The 24,179-nt window shown below is 39.5% G+C and overlaps 1 protein-coding gene across 1 annotated transcript in view; it reads left to right on the top strand.

Moving 5' to 3' along the window:
- LOC126167810 (DNA-dependent protein kinase catalytic subunit-like) overlaps window positions 1-24,179 on the top strand; it is a 540,256-nt gene that overhangs the window by 444,364 nt on the left and 71,713 nt on the right. Inside the window, exons 44-45 of the mRNA XM_049920510.1 lie at window positions 9,939-10,117; window positions 11,338-11,486. Of these exons, the coding sequence (XP_049776467.1) occupies window positions 9,939-10,117; window positions 11,338-11,486 (328 nt within the window). The remainder of the gene's footprint in view (window positions 1-9,938; window positions 10,118-11,337; window positions 11,487-24,179) is intronic.

Genomic DNA, 24,179 nt, shown 5'->3' on the forward strand with positions numbered 1-24,179 from the left:
ATTTCTGACTGTATCACTATTAGGCATACGAATAATACGAATGTAAACATGACATGATATGTATATTCTTCCACGTTTGCTGTTGTCTCTCTCTAGTTTCGTAGTTTGTTAGGCAGACAGGATTTAAATGAGATAGCAACAGACACAAAACAAATAAATGGCAAAATGTTTATATTCGAATTATTCTTATGGTGAAGAGAATACTGTGTGTGATTCACAATTTATAAAAGTTCCTATTAGCAACCATCTCTTCTCACAGGTAGGAAAAAATTCAGACTGTAGAGTTGGCCATACTGACAAACATCCCAAACAGTCTTGCCAGTCGGACTTTCGTAGTACATTGAAATGCTGCAACATTCGAAGATGAACAATACAGAATTTGTATTTACTTCGTTGGATAATGTATGAAAATGCAGTGATCGAAACTCGGGTCAGAGAAAGAAGCTCACCTTCCACCTTTTTTTTTATTTACTGACGCAGACGTTTTGGTGCCAGTATTTATCTTTGTGCCTGCAAGTTAGTTGTGGCGGCACCTACCAAATTTTTCAGAACTTCCACTTACTTTGCACTCGATGCTAAGCTGCAGGCTGTTTTTTGGATTACAAAAACCGAAAAAAAAGTGCGGCTTAGATTCGAGTAAATACAGTAAGTCGAAACAAGGCCCTGGGAGTAGACAACATTCCATTAGAACTACTGACAGCCTTGGGAGAGCCAGTCCTGACAAAACTCTACCATCTGGTGAGAAAGATGTATAAGACAGGTGAAATTTCCTCAGACTACAAGAAGAATATAATAATTCCAATCCCAAAGAAAGCAGGTGTTGACAGATGTGAAAATTACCAAACTATCAGTTTAATAAGTCACAGCTGCAAAATACTAACTCGAATTCTTTACAGATGAAAGGAAAGACTGGTAGAAGCCGACCTCGGCGAAGATCAGTTTGGATTCCGTAGAAATGTTGGAACACGTGAGGCAATACTGACCCTACGACTTATCTTAGAAGAAAGATTAAGGAAAGGCAAACCTACATTTCTACGATTTGTTGACTTACAGAAAGCTTTTGACAATGTTGACTGGAATACTCTCTTTCAAATTCTGAAGGTGGCAGGGGTAAAATACAGGGAGCATAAGGCTATTTACAATTTGTACAGAAAGCACATGGCAGTTATAAGAGTCGACGGACATGAAAGGGAAGCAGTGGTTGGGAAGGGAGTAAGACAGGGTTGTAGCCTATCCCCGATGCTATTCAATCTGTATATTGAGCAAGCAGTAAAGGAAACGAAAGAAAATTTTGGAGTAGGTATTAAAATCCATGGAAAAGAAATAAAAACTTTGAAGTTCGCCGATGACATTGTAATTCTGTCAGAGACAGCAAAGGACTTCGAAGAGCAGTTGAACGGAATGGACAGTGTCTTGAAAGGAGGATATAAGATGAACATCAACAAAAGCAAAACGAGGATAATGGAATGTAGTCGAATTAAGTCGGGTGATGCTGAGGGAATTAGATTAAGCAATGAGACTCTTAAAGTAGTAAAGGAGTTTTGCTATTTGGGGAGCAAAATAACTGATGATGGTCGAAGTAGAGAGGATATAAAATGTAGACTGGCAGTGGCAAGAAAAGCATTTCTGAAGAAGAGAAATTTGTTAACATCGAGTTTAGATTTAAATGTCAGGAAGTAGTTTCTGAAAGTATTTGTATGGAGTGTAGCCATGTATGGGAGTGAAACATGGACGGTAAATAGTTTAGACAAAAAGAGAATAGAAGCTTTCGAAATGTGGTGCTACAGAAGAATGCTGAAGATTAGATGGGTAGATCACATATCTAATGAGGAGGTATTGAATAGAATTAGGGGGAAGAGGAGTTTGTGACACAACTTGCCTAGAAGAAGGGATCGGTTGGTAGGACATATTCTGAGGCATCAAGGGATGACCAATTTAGTACTGGAGGGCAGCGTGGAGGGTAAAAATCATATAGGGAGACCAAGAGATGAATACACTAAGCAGATTCAGAAGGGTGTAGGCTGCAGCAGGTACTGGGAGATGAAGAGGCTTGCACAGGATAGAGTAGCATGGAGAGCTGCATCAAACCAGTCTCAGGACTGAAGACCACAACAACAACAACAACAACAACAACAAGTGTCATACTCATCGGATCTTGTGGGACTCTCACAGTCAAAACGCTGCATTTTGACGACAACATGTACTCATGTCAGATAGTTTTATATTCTAACAGAATGTGACTTTGCAGTGTTACTTGAAAATGACCATAAGGCCAAAATTGCAACAGTAACAATAAATATTTTATACAGTCAACAGCGACTGTGATGTCTTTCAAGAAATATTATATGACTGTGAATCCCAATCATGAGAAGTTAATCAAAACAGCATGAGATGGAATTCCACCCCTTATGCAATAGAGTGCCTATTGGAACAAAAATGGACTATGTCATTGTACATAGCTGATCACAATGCTTATTAATTTGACATCTCATCAGCGGTGTTTTACGGAGCAGCATGTTAAACTTTTGAAGCTCATTCAAGAAATAACAAAAATAAGTTATGGTCAACCTTTTATATCCCAAGTTATACCACATGTTTCAGCATTAAATAAGCATTTAGACGAGACAGAGGCAACTTAAGGAACTCCTGACATGCCACAAATAAGAGCCTCCTTGAAAGCTGAATTAGAAACTCGTTTCAGTGCCTCAAATGAAGATCCAAATTAATTTTTTGCAAGATTTCTAGTCCAAGATTTAAGACGGACTTATTGGGGCTAGTTGAAATGCAGAGATTTCAACAGACAACATGCCAAATGAAAATAATAATAATAATAATAATGGAGGCTCGGGAAAAGAATAGGCCTCCGGTATGTTCTGCCAGTCATAAAAGGCAGTAAAAAGAACAAACCACTAATAGGGCTAACCCCCCTATTAGTGTGATTAGTTGGTTCAGGACAGAACTAAAGCAGCCTCGGACAAGCGCCGTCGTGGTCGGGGACGACGCTTGAACCCTATGCCCGCCCACAATGGTAACGACACTGCTAGCCAACTGGAAAATGATTTAAATCCAAATAGAGGTGTTTTGCAGGATATGCTTCCTGCAACCACCCTAGAAGGAAAACAAAGACAGAGGATGAGATGGTCAGATGAAGTTAATCGACACCTCATGTACTGTTATTACCAATCAACAAACCTAGGAACCAACAAAACTGGATACAGATCACAAGTATACACAAAATTTATTACCAGATACCCAGAATTAAAATTTTTAACAGAACAACGACTAGCTGATCAGATCCGTGTAATAATAAAAAATAACAGGATACCCCAGTCAGAATTAGAAAACATCAAACAAGTACAACAAATACTTGAAAAAAAAAAAGTGCAATCAGAAGAAGAAGAAGAAGAAGAAGAAGAAGAAGAAGAAAATACAGTAATGGACTCAAACATCCCAGAGCAAACAAACAAAGAACAACATGCATCGATTAAACAATCTGAGGAAAACGAAATATTAAGACAGCCACCAGAACAAGCACAACTAGAACACGAAGTGACACACATGTTAGATATAGAAGAAAAATTTCAGCTGACATATATAGAATACAAAGACACAAATACAGACATTAGACCATTCTTGCATAGACCACCAAATAACCCACAAGTCGAAACAACAATAAAAACTATCAACACAATCATACACAACAAAATAAATGAAAACACAACTATGGAAGAGTTACAACTACTGGTTTATATAGGAGCACTCACTACACTAAATATACACACTAGGCAGAGATCAGAACCAACCAACACACAGAAGAAACCCACAAAACCAGCATGGCAACACAGGCTACAGATCAGAATAGAAAAACTGAGAAAAGACATCGGACAGCTAACTCAATTTATAAGAAATGAAATGTCAGAAGAAGAAAAAAAAACGAAAAAGGTTAGGTAAAATCTCACAACAAGAAGCGATAGGGCAATTAGATGAAAAGAAGCAGAAATTACAAGCATTGGCCAAACGACTTAGAAGATACAAAAAAAGTGAAAATAGAAGGAAACAAAACCAAACATTCAACACAAACCAAAAGAAATTTTACCAGACAATAGATAACACACACATTAAAATAGACACTCCACCAAACATAACAGACATGGAACACTTCTGGAGCAACATATGGTCAAACCCAGTACAACATAACAGGCATGCACGGTGGATACAAGCAGAAACAGACATATACAAGATGATACCACAAATGCCTGAAGTGATAATTTTGCAACATGAAGTCACCCAAGAAATTAATTGTACTCACAGTTGGAAAGCCCCTGGAAAAGATAAAATAGCAAATTTCTGGCTAAAGAAGTTCACCTCAACACATTCACATCTAACTAAATTATTTAACAGTTACATTGCAGACCCATACACATTCCCTGATACACTTACACATGGAATAACATATCTGAAACCTAAAGATCAAGCAGACACAGCAAACCCAGCTAAATATCGCCCCATAACATGCCTACCAACAATATACAAAATATTAACTTGTCATTACACAGAAATTAATGACACATACAACGCAGAACAAAATTATAAATGAAGAACAAAAAGGCTATTGCAAAGGAGCACGAGGATGTAAAGATCAACTGATAATAGATACAGAGGTGACATATCAAGCTAAAACTAAACAAAGGTGGCTACACTACGCATACATTGATTACCAAAAAGCTTTTGATAGTGTACCCCACTCATGGTTACTACAGATATTGGAAATATACGAAGTAGATCCTAAATTGATACAGTTCCTAAACATAGTAATGAAAAATTGGAAAACCACACTTAATATCCAAACAAATTCAAATAATATCACATCACAGCCAATACAGATTAAGCGTGGAATATACCAAGGAGACTCATTAAGTCCTTTCTGGTTCTGTCTTGCTCTGAACCCACTATCCAACGTGCTAAATAATACGAATTATGGATACAATATTACTGGAACATACCCACACAAAATCATACATTCGCTATACATGGATGATCTAAAACTACTGGCAGCAACAAATCAACAACTCAACCAATTACTAAAGATAACAGAAGTATTCAGCAATGATATAAATATGGCGTTTGGAACAGACAAATGTAAGAAAAATAGCATAGTCAAGGGAAAACACACTAAACAAGAAGATTACATATTGGATAACCACAGCGACTGGATAGAAGCGATGGAAAAAACAGATGCCTATAAATATCTAGGATACAGACAAAAAATAGGAATAGATAGTACAAATATTAAAGAAGAACTAAAAGAAAAATATAGACAAAGACTGACAAAAATACTGAAAACAGAATTGACAACAAGAAACAAGACAAAAGCTATAAATACTTATGCCATACCAATATTGACCTACTCATTTGGAGTAGTGAAATGGAGTAACACAGACCAGGAAGCACTCAATACAATTACACGTTCACAATGCCACAAATATAGAATACATCACATAGATTCAGCAACAGAAAGATTCACATTAAGCGAAAAGGAAGGAGGAAGGAGATTTATCGACATAAAAAACCTACATTATGGACAGGTAAACAATTTAAGAAAATTCTTTCTAGAACGAGCAGAAACTACCCAAATACACAAAGCAATCACTCATATAAATACATCGGCTACACCACTGCAATTTCATAACCACTTCTACAACCCTTTAGATCACATAACATCAACAGATACGAAGAAAGTAAATTGGAAAAAGAAAACACTACATGGCAAGCACCCGTATCATCTAACACAGCCACACATCGATCAAGACGCATCCAACACATGGCTAAAAAAAGGCAATATATACAGTGAGACGGAAGGATTCATGATTGCAATACAGGATCAAACAATAAACACCAAATATTACAGCAAGCATATTATTAAAGATCCCAATACCACAACAGATAAATGCAGACTTTGCAAAAAACAAATAGAAACAGTAGATCACATCACTAGCGGATGTACAATACTAGCAAGTACAGAATACCCCAGAAGACATGACAATGTAGCAAAAATAATACATCAACAGCTTGCCTTGCAACATAAACTTATAAAACAACACATTCCCACATACAAGTATGCACCACAAAATGTACTGGAGAATGATGAATACAAATTATACTGGAACAGAACCATTATAACAGATGAAACAACACCACATAACAAACCTGACATCATACTCACCAATAAAAAGAAGAAATTAACACAACTAATCGAAATATCCATACCCAATACAACAAATATACAAAAGAAAACAGGAGAGAAAATTGAAAAATACATCCAACTGGCTGAGGAAGTTAAGGACATGTGGCATCAGGATAAAGTTGACATTATACCAATTATACTATCAACTACAGGAGTCATACCACACAATATCCACCAGTACATCAATCCAATACAGCTACATCCAAACTTATACATACAACTACAGAAATCTGTAATTATTGATACATGTTCAGTCACCTGAAAGTTCCTAAATGCAATATAACATACCGTACAGTTAAAAGGAAGTCACGCTTGATCAAGGTCCGCATCACTTTCCATTTTTGACCAGACATAACGTCTGAGAAAATAAAGAAGAATAATAATAATAATAGTCAATGTGATGGTCATAAAACAGTTGCAGTTGCACGTGAGGTTGACTCTTATGTGTAGACAGTTTGAATCAATCGTGGCTGCTCTATTTGATTATCTGATGATGCAACACAGTATGATAATTTGGCAGAAAGTTTGTTATGATTTATCTTTCAGCACTTTGCAGCAGTTTATCTAGTGAAAGACTTTTCCCTGAAAAGTCTGTTTATGAAGTCAAGTGAAATTGCTTATTACCTCTTAACACAGAGAAATGGTATTCATTCACCATAATTTACCTCTAGTACAGTATGAATACTTTTTTTCCACATGAATAATAAATTGTGTGTTTATTTGGATGTGTTGTGGATTTGTGTGTTTCTGATATTGTACATGTGAATTAAATAAAGTCACTTGTATGAAATGTTCATAATTTATTGACATATTATCCAGTATGTGGTCAGATAGTAAAATTAGGCTGGGTTCCGGATTGTTACCAGATATCCATTTCATCTTCACTACAGATCGTTATGCTGCAATATTATGTAAGAAATAAAACATTGCCAAAAGCACCACAAATTATTTTGAAATTGATCAGATAGTTCAAAACAAAACTTCTAATTTGTCTAAAAAGAATACAGTGTGTAGAATGCTCAGTTTTTGATCAGTATTACCAGTTTTGGCTTATGGAAGGCAGATATGAACTTCTAATGAAACACCCGTTTAAATAAATTGGAGTGACATGAAGAAAGTGTAGTCAGAAAATGTAAAGGACTACTTTTAGGGGGGAAGGGGGGAGGCTATGGACGTACAGTGTAGATTATCATGGACAGCGTCTGTGTCTTTAGTGTATTTTGTTGTATGGGCATTAGGCTGTGGTCTAGGCAAATTTCTGTGCTCAACATTTTGGCTCCTAATGTTGAAGATATCATCAGAGGCCGATCTTGTTCAAGTTTGAGTCTTCACCCTCTAATGTTGTCTCCAGCACAGCGAGACAAAATTCTAGGCACCCAAATTTGCCTGAGACCAGCCCACGCCACCAAATAGCTTGTGCCAAGTGGCTCGCCCTCACATTGTAACAGTGAGCTACTGACATGCTCACAGTCGCTAGGGCGGTGGTTGTGGTGGTCAGGCAGGATTTGGTGGGGGAGGGGGGGGGTTCAGGTGGTAAGTGCTGGAACAAGAAAGTTCCACAAAAAGAAAATTGTTGATGAGTCTATTCTTTGACCACTAATGTTAGTTCTATAGAGGTGTGTTGCTGCACTTTATGGTGGCGAATTAGTGCCTTTCCAGTGAAATTTACTTTCTCAGATGGCTACATTGATGGGGAATGTCACCAAAATGAAATTTAAATTTCTTTTAATTTATGAACTGAACATGTTGCAGCTTAAGTACAAAACATGATATTTCTTACGATTGCTGCAGTCTTATGGTGAATGTCATTTTTGGGAAAAGTTTAAATTGGTATCAACAGGTATTTCATGATTGCTACATTCATGTGTTAAACATAAAACCGCTTGATATCAATGAATACTATTTATTTTGCTTTTCACTAAAGCATCAATGTCTGGTACCACTTTCCGGGCACTACTACAAGGTGCTTTCAGTAAGTATTACAACACTTTATTTTCTCAGCCAATTTTACTTTAAAAAAATGCAGTATTTGCTGTGGAACATCATGATATGTTTCTGCTTCAGCCCCTATAGTTAGTTACATGAAGTTCCAGTAGGTGGCAGTGCTATATAAAGCCTCCAAAATGGCACCTATAATGGAGGTGCGTTCGAAGCAGAGAGCTTTCATTGAGTCTCTGTTGGCAGAAAACCAGCACATCACTGATATTCATAGACGCTTGCAGAATGTTTGCAGAGACCTGGCAGTGAACAAAAGCAAGGTGAGTCACTGGGCGAAATGTCTGTCATCAGCACAACTTCTTCCCACAGACCTGTCCGATCTCCTGCATGCTGGTCGGCCGCACATAACTGTGAATCCTGGAGTGTTGGAATGTGCGGACACTCTCATTCGATTTGATCGATGGATCACAAACAAACACCTTGCTGCACAACTAGACATCTGTGTTAGTAGTGCTGACACACTCGTCCACTCCATGGGAAGCAGTACGTAGATGATACAGAGTTTATTGATGTCAACCAGTGGGATGGTACCATGCAGGCATACAGGTACTCACAGTAAAGTGGAGTAAGACCATCACATTGAATAGAGATTACGTTGAAAAATAGGGTTTTGTAGCCTGAAGAGTGGGGAATAGTGTAGTGCATTGGAATCCTGAAAAAACCAACGTGGTTTTAGGAAAAAAGTCTTGCATTACGATATGAACAACTCTTGTAATTCGAAGGTAAGATTTTAAGTTTAAGTCTGTCTGTCTGCTTATCTAGGTAGGTTTCTCATTCTCTTCGTTATGGAAAAGTGTTTTTCCCACAAGTATATAAGTTCAAACATTGACATAATATGTTAAGTCATGTAAATTTATATTGAGGAAAAATTTTATTCTTGTCATCAAGTTTTATTTTATAATGAAACATATCAATACAACTCCCTGTCACAGTTATAGCTCTATTAGCTGTAGCTGGTGCTAGGCATCCCACACAGATGTGTTGTAAATTTATATTGGTGTGTCTGACCACCTCTTTGAAATTTCCAACCTGGCCATTGTTCTGCTTTTCATCAGTTTAAAATGAGCTACTCACCACTTAAGCACTGCACTGTATGTATGTACAATTGCATCAGAAGATATGATAAACCTACCACTTGATCATTCCTCTGAAGACAGCATACAGTTTGTGTGTTATATAATGACATATGGCTGCTCCAATTTACTGCAAATATTCACACCTCAGACTCAAGAGGACATCAGTGCTTTTGCTCATCTCTGCACCTACTGCACTGCCCTACCTTAGACCACAGTGTAATGCAACAAAACAAAATATACCTTGGAGGAATCTGAATATTTTTTGACACGAAACACGTAGATCCCATAGGCTTTGTAAACATCTTTTGGTAATAGTAACTCATATATTGGCATATCATATGCAGTAATAGTTCTCACACTTCATACATGAATGGAGTCGGAAGGAACTTTCATATGTGGTGCAGCACGTAATATGTTTTTCAGAATCCATAATGGTGATTTTGCTGATGACAAATGTAAATGTAGAAGAAAGAATATTAGATTGTCTGAAAAGTGAATTCAGACTTATTTCTATATGTACATAATGTGATAATTTAAATATTTTGTTTGTACTGTGTAACATATTATGAGTAAATTATGCTCAATAAAATAGATAATATGTTCTATTTACATTGTTCCAGGCCAGATGAACTGTTGACAGCAATTAAGAAACATGGTTTCAAAGCTGCCACAGAAGCTGTTCATGTAGCTGAACATCAGTTGCGGAAGAATTCCTGTAGCACTGCGGAAGACAGAAGCATGGAGCACAGACTTGCAGATTTACACCTGAAACTTGCACAGTATTGTCGCAGTCACTATGGTAAGTATGATAAAATCACATCACAGTTAAATGGCTTTATTAAAATAGCCCCATGAATGTCTCATTATTCTGTTTTTGTCTTCCTGTGACATTCGGATATAGTTACATAAAGTAAAGAAGAGGCAACCACTCACTTAAACCAGACTTATGTGTGGAGCATAAAAACACCTAATAGGAAACAGTATTCACAATAAATAGCTTTCAAGCTCTTGCTCTTTTTTTCCCCTAGTAAAAGTACACACATTCACACACATAGCCACATAGACCCAAATGCACACTCCTGTGGCCATAGTGAGTCTCGCCATGGTGTACATTTGATTATCTTTGTGGTTGCGTGTGAGAATGTGTGTACTTTCACTAGACAAAGAGCAAGAGCATGAAAGCTTCTGGCCAAGTTTACATCTAGCGTATGCCGTCTAAAATCTGTGATGCAGACCACTTGCTGGAAAGAGTGAAACACGGTGGAGGGGGAGGGGTTTAGTGATGATTTGGGCAGCCATATCACTGTATTTCATGGGCACCATGGTTACTCTCCAAGGTCGCACTACCACCACAGATTACGTGACCATTTTGGCTGGTCACGTCCATCTCATGCTATGGCGTTTTTTCCCCAATTGTGATGGTGTTTTGCAAGATGACATCCTCTGTGTTCACATAACTGACATCATCCATAGATGATTTTTGTGAGCATGAGGATGAATTGTCAGATCTACGCTGGCCACCAAGTCACCAGATCTCAATATTATTAAGCCTACTTTAGAGTGAAGAGTGTCTGATTAGTGCTCACCTTTCATCATCATTACCTGAACTTGCCATTATTTTGCAGGAAGAATGTATAAGAATCCCCTGAAAATCATATAGGGTTTCTATTTATCCATTCCATGATGACTGCAAGCTGTTTTGAATGCCAACTTGTTTCCTGTATCGTATTAGATGTGCTAATATGTTGTGTTGTTCTTGGTAATTCCATTTTTTTCCTCTCCATATGTTGTTACCTAAGTATTCTCCAAAAAGAAATAATGTAAAAAAATGTCAGAATAAAATAGTGATCATTTTAAAATTTTTGTTCCCTGCAAAACATTGTACTATGTAACCTTCAATAGAACACATTATTATTTGTCAGCAGAAAGATTGGTAGTACAAAAATCAAAATTCTGTAAACAGATAAAGAAGTTGCTTGTTACAAGTGATACGTAATACGTGATATTTCCTGTTATCAGGTCCTGACACCGAAAATTATGACATCACCATTGTAACCTCACTACTGAAGGCTATGAAGTATGGCTCAGCTGAAGCTCGCCAGCTATTTCCATGTCTTCTGGAGCTACATCGTTTGCCAACTGAACTGTTAGATGAGTTTAAAACTCAGGTAAGTTTCAACTGTTGATATTTCAGGATCAGACATTTTACTTTCCCATATTCTAACTTGATAATAGCTTTTCTCACAGGTGAATGTTGCCTTACTTGGTTGTAAATAAATTCTTAATTTTGGTGTTGTTGTTTACTATTCTCCATTAGGCAATGTGGGATCCAAAGAAGGATCTGACTCCCATTTAGCAGTTACTGCTCTGGGAGTAATTACAGAAGGGTTTGTAGAGTAAGTGAAGTGAGAAAATGAGCACTGAATATCTTGGATTCATAACTTTAAGAGGATTACAGTGTTACAATGTTGGAAGGAATGGAATAAAGTATGAAGAAAGTCGTGTCAAGTACTACGTAAAGAAGGTGGGTTGGATGTGGTGTGGGTTTAAGTGGTGGACTACAATTATTATAACTATCGACATTGTATTTCTGGTTAAGTAATAAAGGGCTGGAAATATCTGATAAGTGAAATATGAAGTATGAAATCTGAAACGGTTACTGCATGTGTTTGGAAACAAATATGTGGTGGGGAAAATGAAAAGGGAATTGAGAAAGAAGACAGGCAAAAGGAGAAGAGGGAGGACAGGAAATCGTGATGAAAGATATCCCACTCCTTAACCTCCACACACACACACACACACACACACACACACACACACACACACACACACACACACACAGAGCTGGACTGCTACAGTGTGCTAGTGAAGTACATTGTCGGAGCTGTAGTTCTGCAGCTCAGATGGGATGAAGAAAGGCAGGAAAGAAAGCAGGGAGTGGAAGGAAGGGTAGAGGACTGATGGCTAATGGTTCGGAAGGAGGCAGCAGGTGCATGGAATAGAAATGTGACATGGAACATGACACAAGTGAGTTCATGTAGTGCCTGATGGTGGTGTTGTGGAGAAGGTGAAAGTGAAGGGGAGGCAGAGTGTACGAAGAAGAGGCTATGGGGAATACGGCGTGTGTGCAAGATCAGTGAAGTTAAAGTCGTGGTGCAGAGTGGAGATGGGTGTGGGACAAGAAGTTGCCGAGATTCATACCAGGGGCAATAAAGCAGAAAAAAGATGTGTTGCAAGGACAGTTCCCATATTTTTATGTCTTTCTCAGTTACAGAGTGCAATTTATTACTATAGGTAATTTAAGTTTATGATGAATGTCTTCAAGACCCAAGTACAAACCATTATTCAGTCATATCGAGCCAACTTATGTATATCAAACAATGGAAAATCCAGAAAGGAATGTAACAATATTAGAGAAGGAAAGTTGCTACTCGCCATATAGCGGAGATGCTGAGTCACAGTAGGCACAACAAAAAGATTCACACAATTATAAGCTTATACAACAGTATCTCCATCCATATCAAACGTACTAACCACCACCAATACCTCCACTTCGACAGCTGTCACCCATTCCATATCAAGAAGTCCCTTCCGTACAGCCTAGCCATCAGTGGTCATTGCATCTGCATTGACAAGCAGTCCCTCTCAAAATATACCCAGGGTCTCACTGAAGCCTTCACTGGCTGTAATTATCATCCCAACCCTGTATAAAAACAAATCTCCCTTGCCTTATCGGAGAGATCTCCCACCACCTCCCAAAGTCGCACAGTCCGGCCACAGAGGAGCATTCCACTCATAACTCAGTACCATCCGGGACTGGAGCAACTGAATTACATTGTCCACCAGGGTTTTGATTACCTCTCGTCATGCCCTGAAGTGAGAAATGTCCTGCCCACTATCCTTCCCGCCCTCCTACAGTGGTATTCTGCCGTCCACCGAACCTACACAATCTACTCGTCCATCCTTACACAGTCCCTACTCCCAAACCCATACCTCATGGCTCATACACCTGTAGTAGAGCTAGATGGAAGACCTGTCCCATACATCCTCCTACCACCACCTACTCCAGTCCAGTCACTAACATCACCTGTCCCATCAAAGGCAGGGCTACCTGTGAAACCAGTTATGTGGTTTACAAGCTAAGCTGCAACCACTGTGCTGCATTCTATGTAGACATGACAACCAACAAGCTGTCTGTCCAAATGAATGGCCACTGACAAACAGTGCCCAAGAAACAAGTGGACCACCCTGTTGCTGAACACGCTGCCAAACATGACATTCCCATCTCAGTGACTTCCCTGCAATGCATCCTACATACCCATGACCCTCCTGGCCTCAACCTTCATTAGTCAATGTCCTCACACATCCATCTCCCTCCGTTCCCATTCCAGTGCTACACAGCTGTCATTTCACCATCACACTCAGTCTTTTAATTTCTTTTTATTTCTCTCCTTTCCACTACTCCCCCCTCCCCCCCCCCTCCCCACCTCCCCACCTTCTCTCCTGCCCTCCGTCTGAACTGCAGCAATTCACTGACCACCACCCCCACCATACTATCCCTCCCTCTCCCTGTCCTAGCCTCCTCCTTACCCCCACCCAGTTGCCACTCTCTTCATGCACTGGTGCTGCTGCTCGCATTGTGGTTTCAGGTGTCTGAGACTGCAGTTGTGTGTGTGTGTGTGTGTGTGTGTGTGTGTGTGTGTGTGTGTGTCTATTGCTGACAAAGGCATTAATGGCCGAAAGTTATAACTGTGTGAATCTTTTTGTTGTGCCTATTGCAACTCAGCATCTCCGCTGTATGGTGGGTAGCAACATTCTTTCTCTAATATTGTTACAACTTGTGAATATGTGATACAGTTAGGAATTAATAAGTCAAAAAAGTTTTGTCATTTTGTTTAAAAATGTAAGATGCACATACAAACTATTTGAACAGACATGTTGGCTCTATTCATTTCCCAACCACGTAGTGAAGAGAAGGTGATGTTAGAGGAAGAATCCAGGTGGCAGAGATTGTGAAGCTGCTATTGAAATTGAGCATGTTGACCTCAACAGCATGTTTCTCCATTAGTCGGTCAACATTGCTGTTAGTCACAGTTTGGCAGTAGTCATTCATTCATGTGAACAGCTTGTTAGTGGTCATGCTAACATAAAATGTTGTGCAGAAATTGCAGCAGGATTGGTATGTGACATGGCTGCTTTCACAGGTGGCCTTGCCTCTTACGGAATAGGAGAGATTGATGTATCAGACCGGTTCGCCTAATGTGAATTTTAAAATTTTCCCGGCCAATTGACTGTTCAAACAAATTTCGGGCTTGCAGCCGGTTGTCGTTCAATACTTCGCACGATATTTCAACTGGGCACCTGCCAGTCATCTTCAGGTGAGCCGTCGCAGACTGGCGAAAACGTCCTCCATTCCGCAATATATAGCATACTGTAACTATTCTGCGCATGCGTCGAAAACTTGATAGATGAACCACACTGTCCGCCGGGAGCACCCTCGCTGGTGGAATAGCGGAACTCAGTCACCCTCTGCACTGCTGTTTGCCACAGCCGTCGACGCACTCTGTCGTCTTCGATTTGAGCAAATCATGGAGATGATGGGATTCCATGCAGTGTCCAACTGGTAGTCGCTGTCACGGTTTAACAGATTGTCCGCCAATCGTATTTCTATGGATTCTTTAATAATGGAGTCCCAGAAAGACGTTGCTGTGGAAAAAATCATTGTTTCCTCATATTCCATTGAATGTCCAGTAGAAATACAATGTTCAGCAATAGCGGACTTGCTTGGCTGCAAAAGGCGGGTGTAACGTTGATGTTCAGTGCAGCGTTCTTTCACGGTGCGTGTGGTTTGACCTATGTAAGCCATACCACATTGGCACGGTATCTTGTAAATTCCGGCCTTTCGTTGTAACAGATTGCCCTTAACTGATCCCACAAGGTCCGCAATCTTCGATGGTGGGTGGAAAACCACTTTTACCTGAAATTTTCGGAGGATTCTTGCTATTTTAAACGAAGTGTTTCCAACGAAAGGAAGAAAAGCTAAAGATTGTTCCGGCATGTTCTCCTCTTTATTCACTTCCTGCTTCTTAGTTTTAACTGTTAGTGCCCTGTTAATCTGCCGGATGGAATACCCATTTTCGCTGAATACTGTCTTTAGATGGGCGAGTTCTTGAGGTAAGCCATCTAGAGCTGAGACAGTATGAGCTCTATCAACAAGTGTTTTAAGCAAACTCATGGTTTGCGATGGGTGATAGCAACTCGATGCTTGCAGGTACAGATCAGTATGAGTGGGTTTCCGGTAAACTGAATGCCCTAGACAACCATCATTCTTCCTTCGAACCAGGACATCCAAGAAAGGCAAACAACCATCTTTCTCTATTTCCATGGTGAACAGGATGTTGCTATGAATGGAGTTGAGGTGATGTAGAAACTCCATTAATTTATCTTCTCCGTGAGGCCACACTATGAAAGTGTCATCCACATACTGCCAAAAAACTGTTGGCTTCAGGGCAGCTGATTCAAGCGCTCTCTTCAAAATCCTCCAAAGGAGAAAGGGGACTACCCATGGCGACACCGTCAGTCTGTTCCAAATATTCTTGATTAAACATAAAATAAGTTGAGGAAAGAACGTGCCTGAACAAAGCAGTGATATCAACAGGAAACATGTTACCAATCAGTGTCAAAGAATCTGCAAGAGGAACTTTTGTAAAAAGTGAGACCACATCAAAACTTACTAGAAGGTCTACACAGCTAAGATGAAGAGCCCCCAGTCGATTGATAAAATCAGCTGAGTTTCGTATGTGATGTGAGCACTTGCCTACGAAAGGTCTCAGTAAGGAACCGAGATGTTTAGCTAAAGCATATGTAGGAGCTCCAATGTTGCTCACTATTGCACGCAGAGGAAGACCCTCTTATGAATCTTTGGAAGGCCATACAGTGTTGGAGGTACACAACCATGTGGTCTTAACCTCTTGATGGTCTCTTGTGCTAAGGAGGAGGTATTTAATAGTGCTGAAGTATTTCGTTGCACACGTCCTGTAGGATCGTAATCAATCCTCCTAAAGGTAGAGTCACTTAGCAGACCATACATCTTATCTTTACTTCATTCATAGCAACATCCTGTTCACCATGGAAATAGAGAAAGATGGTTGTTTGCCTTTCTTGGATGTCCTGGTTCGAAGGAAGAATGATGGTTCTCTAGGACATTCAGTTTACCGGAAACTGACTCATACTGATTTGTACCTGCAAGCATCGAGTTGCCATCACCCATCGCAAACCATGAGTTTGCTTAAAACACTTGTTGATAGAGCTCATACTGTCTCAGCTCTAGATAGCTTACCTCAAGAACTCGCCCATCTAAAGACAGTATTCAGCGAAAATGGGTATTCCATCCGGCACATTAACAGGGCACTAACAGTTAAAACTAAGAAACAGGAAGTGAATAAAGAGGAGAACATGTTGGAACAATCTTTCGCTTTTCTTTCTTTCGTTGGAAACACTTCATTTGAAATAGCAAGAATCAGCCAAAAATTTCAGGTAAAAGTGGTTTTCCGTCCACCATCGAAGATTGCGGACCTTGTGGGATCAGTTAAGGGCAATCTGTTACTACGAAAGGCCGGAATTTACAAGATACCGTGCCAATGTGGTATGGCTTACATAGGTCAAACCACACGCACCGTGAAAGAACGCTGCACTGAACATCAACGTTACACCCGCCTTTTGCAGCCAAGCAAGTCCGCTATTGCTGACATTGTATTTCTACTGGACATTCAATGGAATATGAGGAAACAATGATTTTTTCCACAGCAACGTCTTTCTGAGACTCCATTATTAAAAAATCCATAGAAATACGACTGGCGGAAAATCTGTTAAACCGTGACAGCGACTACCAGCCGGACACTGCATGGAATCCCATCATCTCTATGATTTGCTCAAATCGAAGACGACAGAGTGCGTCGACGGCTGTGGCAAACAGCAATGCAGAGGGCGACTGAGTTCCGCTATTCCACCAGCGAGGGTGCTGCCGGTGGACAGTGTGGTTCATCTATCAAGTTTTTGATGCATGCGCAGAATAGTTACAGTATGCTATATATTGCGGAACGGAAGATGTTTTCGCCAGTCTGCGACGGCTCACCTGAAGATGACTGGCAGGTGCCCAGTTGAAATATCGTGCGAAGTATTGAACGACAACCGGCTGCAAGCCCGAAATTTGTTTGAACAGGTTCGCGTAAGTCTTCCAGAGGAATATGACCCCTGTGTCAATGGGTTTCGAGTTGGTGTAGCATGCACAATGCCTCTCATGTAACAACTGCCGATGGAATTTGTTGAGTATCTCCATAACACTCTTGTGCCAGCTAAATGCTCCCATGTCAAAACACGTCGCTCTTTGTTGGATCATCTCTCTCTCTCTCTCTCTCTCTCTCTCTCTCTCTCTCTTTCTTTCTTGTCCTACCTGGTAGGGATACTAGGTATATGAACGATACTCAAGAATTGGACAAACAAGCACCTTATAAGCCACTTCTTTCATGGATGAATTACATTTCCTTATGATTCTTCCTATGAATCTGAGTCTGGCATCTGCTTTTCCCATTATTTGTTTTATGTGGTCATTCCACTTGAGGGCACTCTGGATACATCCTCATAGATATTTTATGGTGGATACTTTTTCCAGCTGCTTGTTACCAATAGTTTAGCTGTCCACTAGTGAATTTCTTTTCCTTTGTATGCACAACATGTTATCTTTGTTGACATTCAGGGTCAACTACCACTACCTACACCATTCATCAATTGTCTGGAAGTAATTCTAGATATCATTACTATCTTCTGGCATCACTATTTTGTTATAGACAACCAAATCACCTGCAAATGGCCTTAAATAGCATCCAACGCTTTCTACTAGACTATTTATGTATGTTGTAAATGATAACATTCCTATCACACCTCTCACTCTGGAAATTATCCTTACATCTGTCAGTTTTGTTCTGTCAAGAGCGATGTTTGAGTTCTGTCCACAGGGAAGTCTTGAATCCAGTTGCAAATATGCCCTGATTGCCCTGGTACTCAATAAGCTTTCTTCTTCTTCTTCTTCTTCTTCTTCTTCTTCTTCTTCTTCTTCGCCCCCCCCCCCCCCCCCCAACTCGCCCACACACACACCAAACAGCGGAGCAGGAGAGTATCAAATGCCATCCTGAAGTCAGGGAACATGGCATCAACCTGAACACCATTATCCACGGTGCTGCCCATCTCATGGATGAATAGAGTGAGCTGAGTTTTGCAGGAACTCTGTTTGCAGAATACATGATCATGTTATGCAGTCATAGAACATCAACTGCACACCTGCCACTGCATCATTGCGAAACTGTATCAAGAAAGCATTGACTCGCACACCAAAGGAAAGAGCAAGCAGCACCACATCCCCGGGAAACATCCCCGGGAAGACAGAGTTCAGCACCCCCTGTCAATGCTCGCTTAACCAGCTGCCCATCGCTGGTTGGTCCCAGTTCGGTCACAGACTTCAAGACCAGCAGTGCTAAGTAATAGGAAGACAATACTTAGCCTGCGTTCTGTGAGTAGTAATACAGAACAATGTAATTGTATGTAGATAGCACAGGAAGCCACTTGATAAAAAGAAGTTATGTTTCTTTTTCTTTTAGAAAGAAAATGTGCTATTAATTAGAAAGTTTAATGTATAGATCATTCTGGGTTCCTGCCACTGGGTTCCTTGTTTGTGTCAGCACTGATTCCCACAGTAGCCGACACAACTGATTTTTTATGGAGTAGATTTTCATTCCCCAAAAACTTCATAATTCTGGAGCTTAAAATAATTTCTGTAATTCTACAAAAGACTGATGTCAATGATCTAGGTCTGTAATTCTGTGCATCTGTCCTATGGCTTTTCTTAAAAATCGGTATGACCTGAGCTGCTTCCAGTTGCTAGGTACCCTTCATTGCTCAAGCAACCTATGATAAATTACAGCTAGAAGGAGAGCAAGCTATTTTGTATAATCTTTGTAGAATCGTATAGGTATCTCATCTGGTCCGGACACCTTTTCCCTACTAAGTGATTGCAGTTGTTTTTCTATTCCGTGATTGGTTATCTCAATATCTGCTATTTTGACATTTGAACAATGATTGAAAGCAAAGACCATGTTATGATCTTCTGCAGTGAAATAATTTTGGAAGACTGAATTCAGTATTTCGGCCTTCTCTCTGTTATCCTCCGTTTCGGTGCCAGTATAGTCACTAAGTGAATGAATAGTTGATATTGACCCACAAAAGCTCTTAGGGCTTTTACTCGGGTTGGTTGACAAAGTTTTACTTTCATAGTCATTGAACACTTCTCTCCTTCCACTCATTTTCACTTCATTCAGCTTTTGTTTGTCACCTATTTTTTACTTCTCTTGAATCTGAGATGAAGTTCTCTTTATTTATGTAGCAGTTTCCTAACACAGCTATTAAACCATTATGTGTCTTTCAGAATGAGATTTTCTCTCTGCAGCAGTGTGTGCACTGATATGAAACTTCGTGGCAGATTAAAACTGTGTGCTGGACCGAGACTCGAACTCGGGACCTTTGTCTTTTGTGTTGGCAAGTGCTCTACCAACTGACCTACCCAAACACGACTCACGACCTGTCCTCACGGCTTCAATTCTGCCAGTACCTTGTCTCTTACCTTCCAAACTTCATAGAAGCTCTTCTGCAAACCTAGCACACCTAGAGCACTTGCCCGCGAAAGGCAAAGGTCCTTAGTTCGAGTCTCGGTCCAGCACACAGTTTTAATCTGCCAGGAAGTTTCATATGACGTGTCTTTTCCATCCCTTAAGACATTACTTGGGACATACTTTCCTAGGACACAATGCACAATACCTTTGAATTTTTTTCCATTTATTCTCCATATCTTCATCCTCATCAGTGACTATTTGATGCTGACTGCTCAGATACTCTGAAATCTGTATCCTGTGACTCTTGCTAAGCAAAAATATCTTCCTACCTTTCTTAACATTCTTTGTAACACACTTTGTCATAGGCAGTGTCACAGCTTTATGAACACTTGTACCTTCCTCTGTGTTAACTGATTCGATAAGTTCAGGTCTGGTTGTTGCCAGGTGGTCTAAGACATTACCCTCATGAGTTAGTTTTTATTTATTTATTTATTTATTTATTTACACATCTATCTCTGTAGGACCAAATTGAAGAGCAAATCTCCAAAGTCATGGAATATGTCAGTACATGAAATTACAACATAAAAGTAATAACAGGTAAAATAAAATGTTTGTGAACCCAAAAAAAAAAAAAAAAATCAAGCCATAAGTTTAAATAAATGCAATCAACAATAAAACATAAGAATTAGCTAAATTTTTCGAGGAACTCCTCAACAGAATAGGAGTAGTGACCCATAAGGAAACCCTTTAGCTTCAGTTTGAAAGCACATGGATCACTGCTAAGATTTTTGAATTCTTGTAGTAGCTTATTGAAAACAGATGCAGCAGTATACTGCACACCTTTCTGCAAAAGAGTCAAGGAAGTACGATCCAAATGCAGGTTGGATTTCTGCCTAGTATTAACTGAGTGAAAGCTGCTGATTCTTGGGAACAAGCTGATACTCTTAACAAGAAATGACAGTAAAGAATAAATATATTGAGAGGCAGGTGTCAGAATATCCAGATTAATGGACAGGGATCGACAAGAGGTTCAAGAACTTGCAACACTTATAGCTCGAACTGCCCATTTTTGAGCCAAAAATATCCTTTGAGAAAGGGAAGAGTTAACCCATAGGTCATAAGTGAATGAAAATAAGTGAAGTAGACTACTTTTCATGTTGAACTGTCACTTTTTCAGACACTGTTCAAATAGTAAAAATGACAGCATTAAGTCTTTGAACAAGATCCTCAATGTGGGATTTCCAGGACAATTTACTATCTATCTGAACACCTAGAAATTTGAATGGTTCAGTTTCACTAATCATATTCTGTGAAATTAAAATGTCAGGTTTTGTTGAATTGTACGTTAGAAACTTTAAAAATTGAGTCTTACCGTGATTTAGTGTTAGTTTATTTTCTACAAGCCATGAACTTGTGTCATGAACTGCACTAGTGTCATCAGCAAACAGAAATATTTTTGAAGCACCTGTAATACTAGAGGGCATATCATTTATATAAATAAGAAACAGGAATGGTCCCAGCACTGATGCCTGAGGCACCCCCCATTTGAGCATACTCCACTGAGACCCCTCATCATAGCCTTTCTCAATGAATGGTCCAATTTCTGGAGCAATATTTCGTGATCAGCGCAATAAAACACCTTAGTTAAATCAAAAAACTATGCCTAGCATTCGAAATCTTTTGTTTAATCCATCCTGTACCTCACAGAGAAAAGAGCGTATAGGATTTTCAGTCGTTAAACCACTTCTAAAGGTGAACTGTACATTTCATAGCTAATTATGTGATATAAAATATCAATTATCATTACCTACACAGCCTTTTAAATAACTGTAGCAAACACTGATGGTATAGAAATAAGTCTAAAATTGTCTACAACAACCATTCAGGAAACTGACCATTCTTAAATGAAAAATTACAAATATGGCTAAATACAGAGCTGACATGTGCAGCACAGTACTTTAGCATTCTGCTAGGTACTCCATCATATCACAGAGTCCTTAGTCTTTGGTGATTTAGTTATTGACTCAGTCTCCTCAGTTGTGAGTATCACAAAGGGGTATATCACACATCACTCTTGGAAAGGCATTTTCCAAGAGAGTTATATGATTCCCTGTAGAAACTAAGTTTTTGTTTAATGCACCAGCAATAATCAGAAATTGATTGTTAAGTACTGTACATATATCTAACCCATCAGTAACAGAAATATTTTTACTATGAACGGACTTCATATCGTCGACCTTGTGCTGCTGACCAGACACTTCCTTCAAATATGGTAATCAGATGCTTTTATGGACTGCCTGGGTCAGAAGCTATAGTGGGACAGTGGTTCAGACACTTCCTACAATATGGTTTTAATTCTATCCTGTGAATTATTGTAGATGTTCTATTTGCATACCACATATGCTTTGCCTTCCTAATAACATTTGTAAATATGTGGCAATACTGTTCGTAATGGGCTATTGTAGCTCAATTGTGACTACTAGTAAAATTTTTATATAATTTCCACTTTGTTCTATATGATATCCTTATCTCACTAATCAGCACCAGGCTGTCATTTACTGCTTGGTTCTCTAACTATCTGCTCAAAGTAATTTTCGGACAAGACATCCAGAACAATGTCACACAAAACTCTCTCTCTGGCACTAGTTTTAATAGCATAAAACTCCCAATCTATACGTGACAAGTTGAAGTCACCTCCCAGTATCACAACAACATGATTAGGAACATTATAAGTGATCTGTCTGAAGCACTGTCCCACTATAGCTCCTGACCCAGGCGGTCCATAAAAGCATCTGATTACCATATTTGACCAATCTTTGGTACTTAATAAATAGTGGTAAAGAATATGGTTCAGTTGCTCCTGCCCAGGAAGGTATTGTGTGATGGGGGATGCTCATTTGCAGTTTGTTCTTGGAAGTGGTGGGAGCTTGATGATGTGTGAGAAGATAACACAGGAAAATCAGTTTTGTGAATCTTAACCAGATAACATGTTTGGAGTTTTGAGTGACTAGGACTATTCCCTCTAGCTGGCTCATAAGTAGTTTGACACAGGAAGATGCTGTGTGCTACCCATGGTTGTGCTGTGGATTTGTTTGTATACTTTCCTTTCATAGAGGAAGTAGCTATAAGCGAAGAAGTAGTCAGTAAAATGTATAAGAAATGAGGTTGTAAGGATCCTGTCCCAGGACCATAACTTCACTCGTCCTATACCCATACTCTCTTCCCCACAGTCTCTTCTTCTGCTTCTGTCTCCTCCTCCCAGTCCATAATCATCATCATTCCCTGCAAAAACTCACTGATATCAGTGCCCAGGATGCATTCGCAACCTGTGCACCAGCTGCCTCCCTCCCAGCCATTAGTCATTTTTTGCAAACTCACACTCACAACCCCAGTCTGCTTTGTTTGCCCATTCCTCCTGACACAAACGTTCATACCAACCAACTAGCATACTGCAGCCTGGGGACAGTATATTGAGTCAGCACAGTTTAGCCATACAGAGGGGTGTGTGTGTGTGGGGGGGGGGGGGGGGGGGGGCACTGTGGCTACCACAGCCGTGGCAAAACACATCAAGTTAGTTAGGACTAACCATTGTTAGTAAGGACTACCATCAGTTGTCCAGCAAAAATTTTCATTGTCATCATTCCATTCTACAGCTAATGGTACTCCTTATTTGCAATTGCGAATTCATTTGATGTACTCTACTATTCAGTGAACTGTTACCTTTATTGGACAGTAAGTTGGTGTATGTGCTGAAAAAATGACAAAAATATTTGCTCAGTTTCCTGCTTGTTATATCCTACATGGAGCTCTATGGAAATTAGTAGAAGTATTGTGTTTTCAGAAAACCACTTTAGAAGTAGAGCTACACAACAATTTTCTGTCATGTTTGACAAAAACAGTCACCTGTTTTTGGATGTAACAGCACATTGAGATACTTTTCATATTCAGCTGACTTTGTTCTAAGTTACTTAAAACATTTTTTCATGGAGATCAGTCTCTCTTCTGCCATTTACATGCTTGTAAAGCATGTTACTCTAAATCTACATAAAGACTCTTTGAAGAATATCATTGTTTATTTCTTTATACATCCATATGCAATATGCATCTTATGATTGTTTTCTGAATTTGTGCAATGAGTACATATACACAAATAAGCACCGTCCAAATACACACAAATACCTACATATGAATATAATAGAA

The sequence above is a fragment of the Schistocerca cancellata genome, chromosome 1 (genome assembly GCF_023864275.1).
Source record: "Schistocerca cancellata isolate TAMUIC-IGC-003103 chromosome 1, iqSchCanc2.1, whole genome shotgun sequence".
Lineage (NCBI taxonomy): Eukaryota > Metazoa > Arthropoda > Insecta > Orthoptera > Acrididae > Schistocerca > Schistocerca cancellata.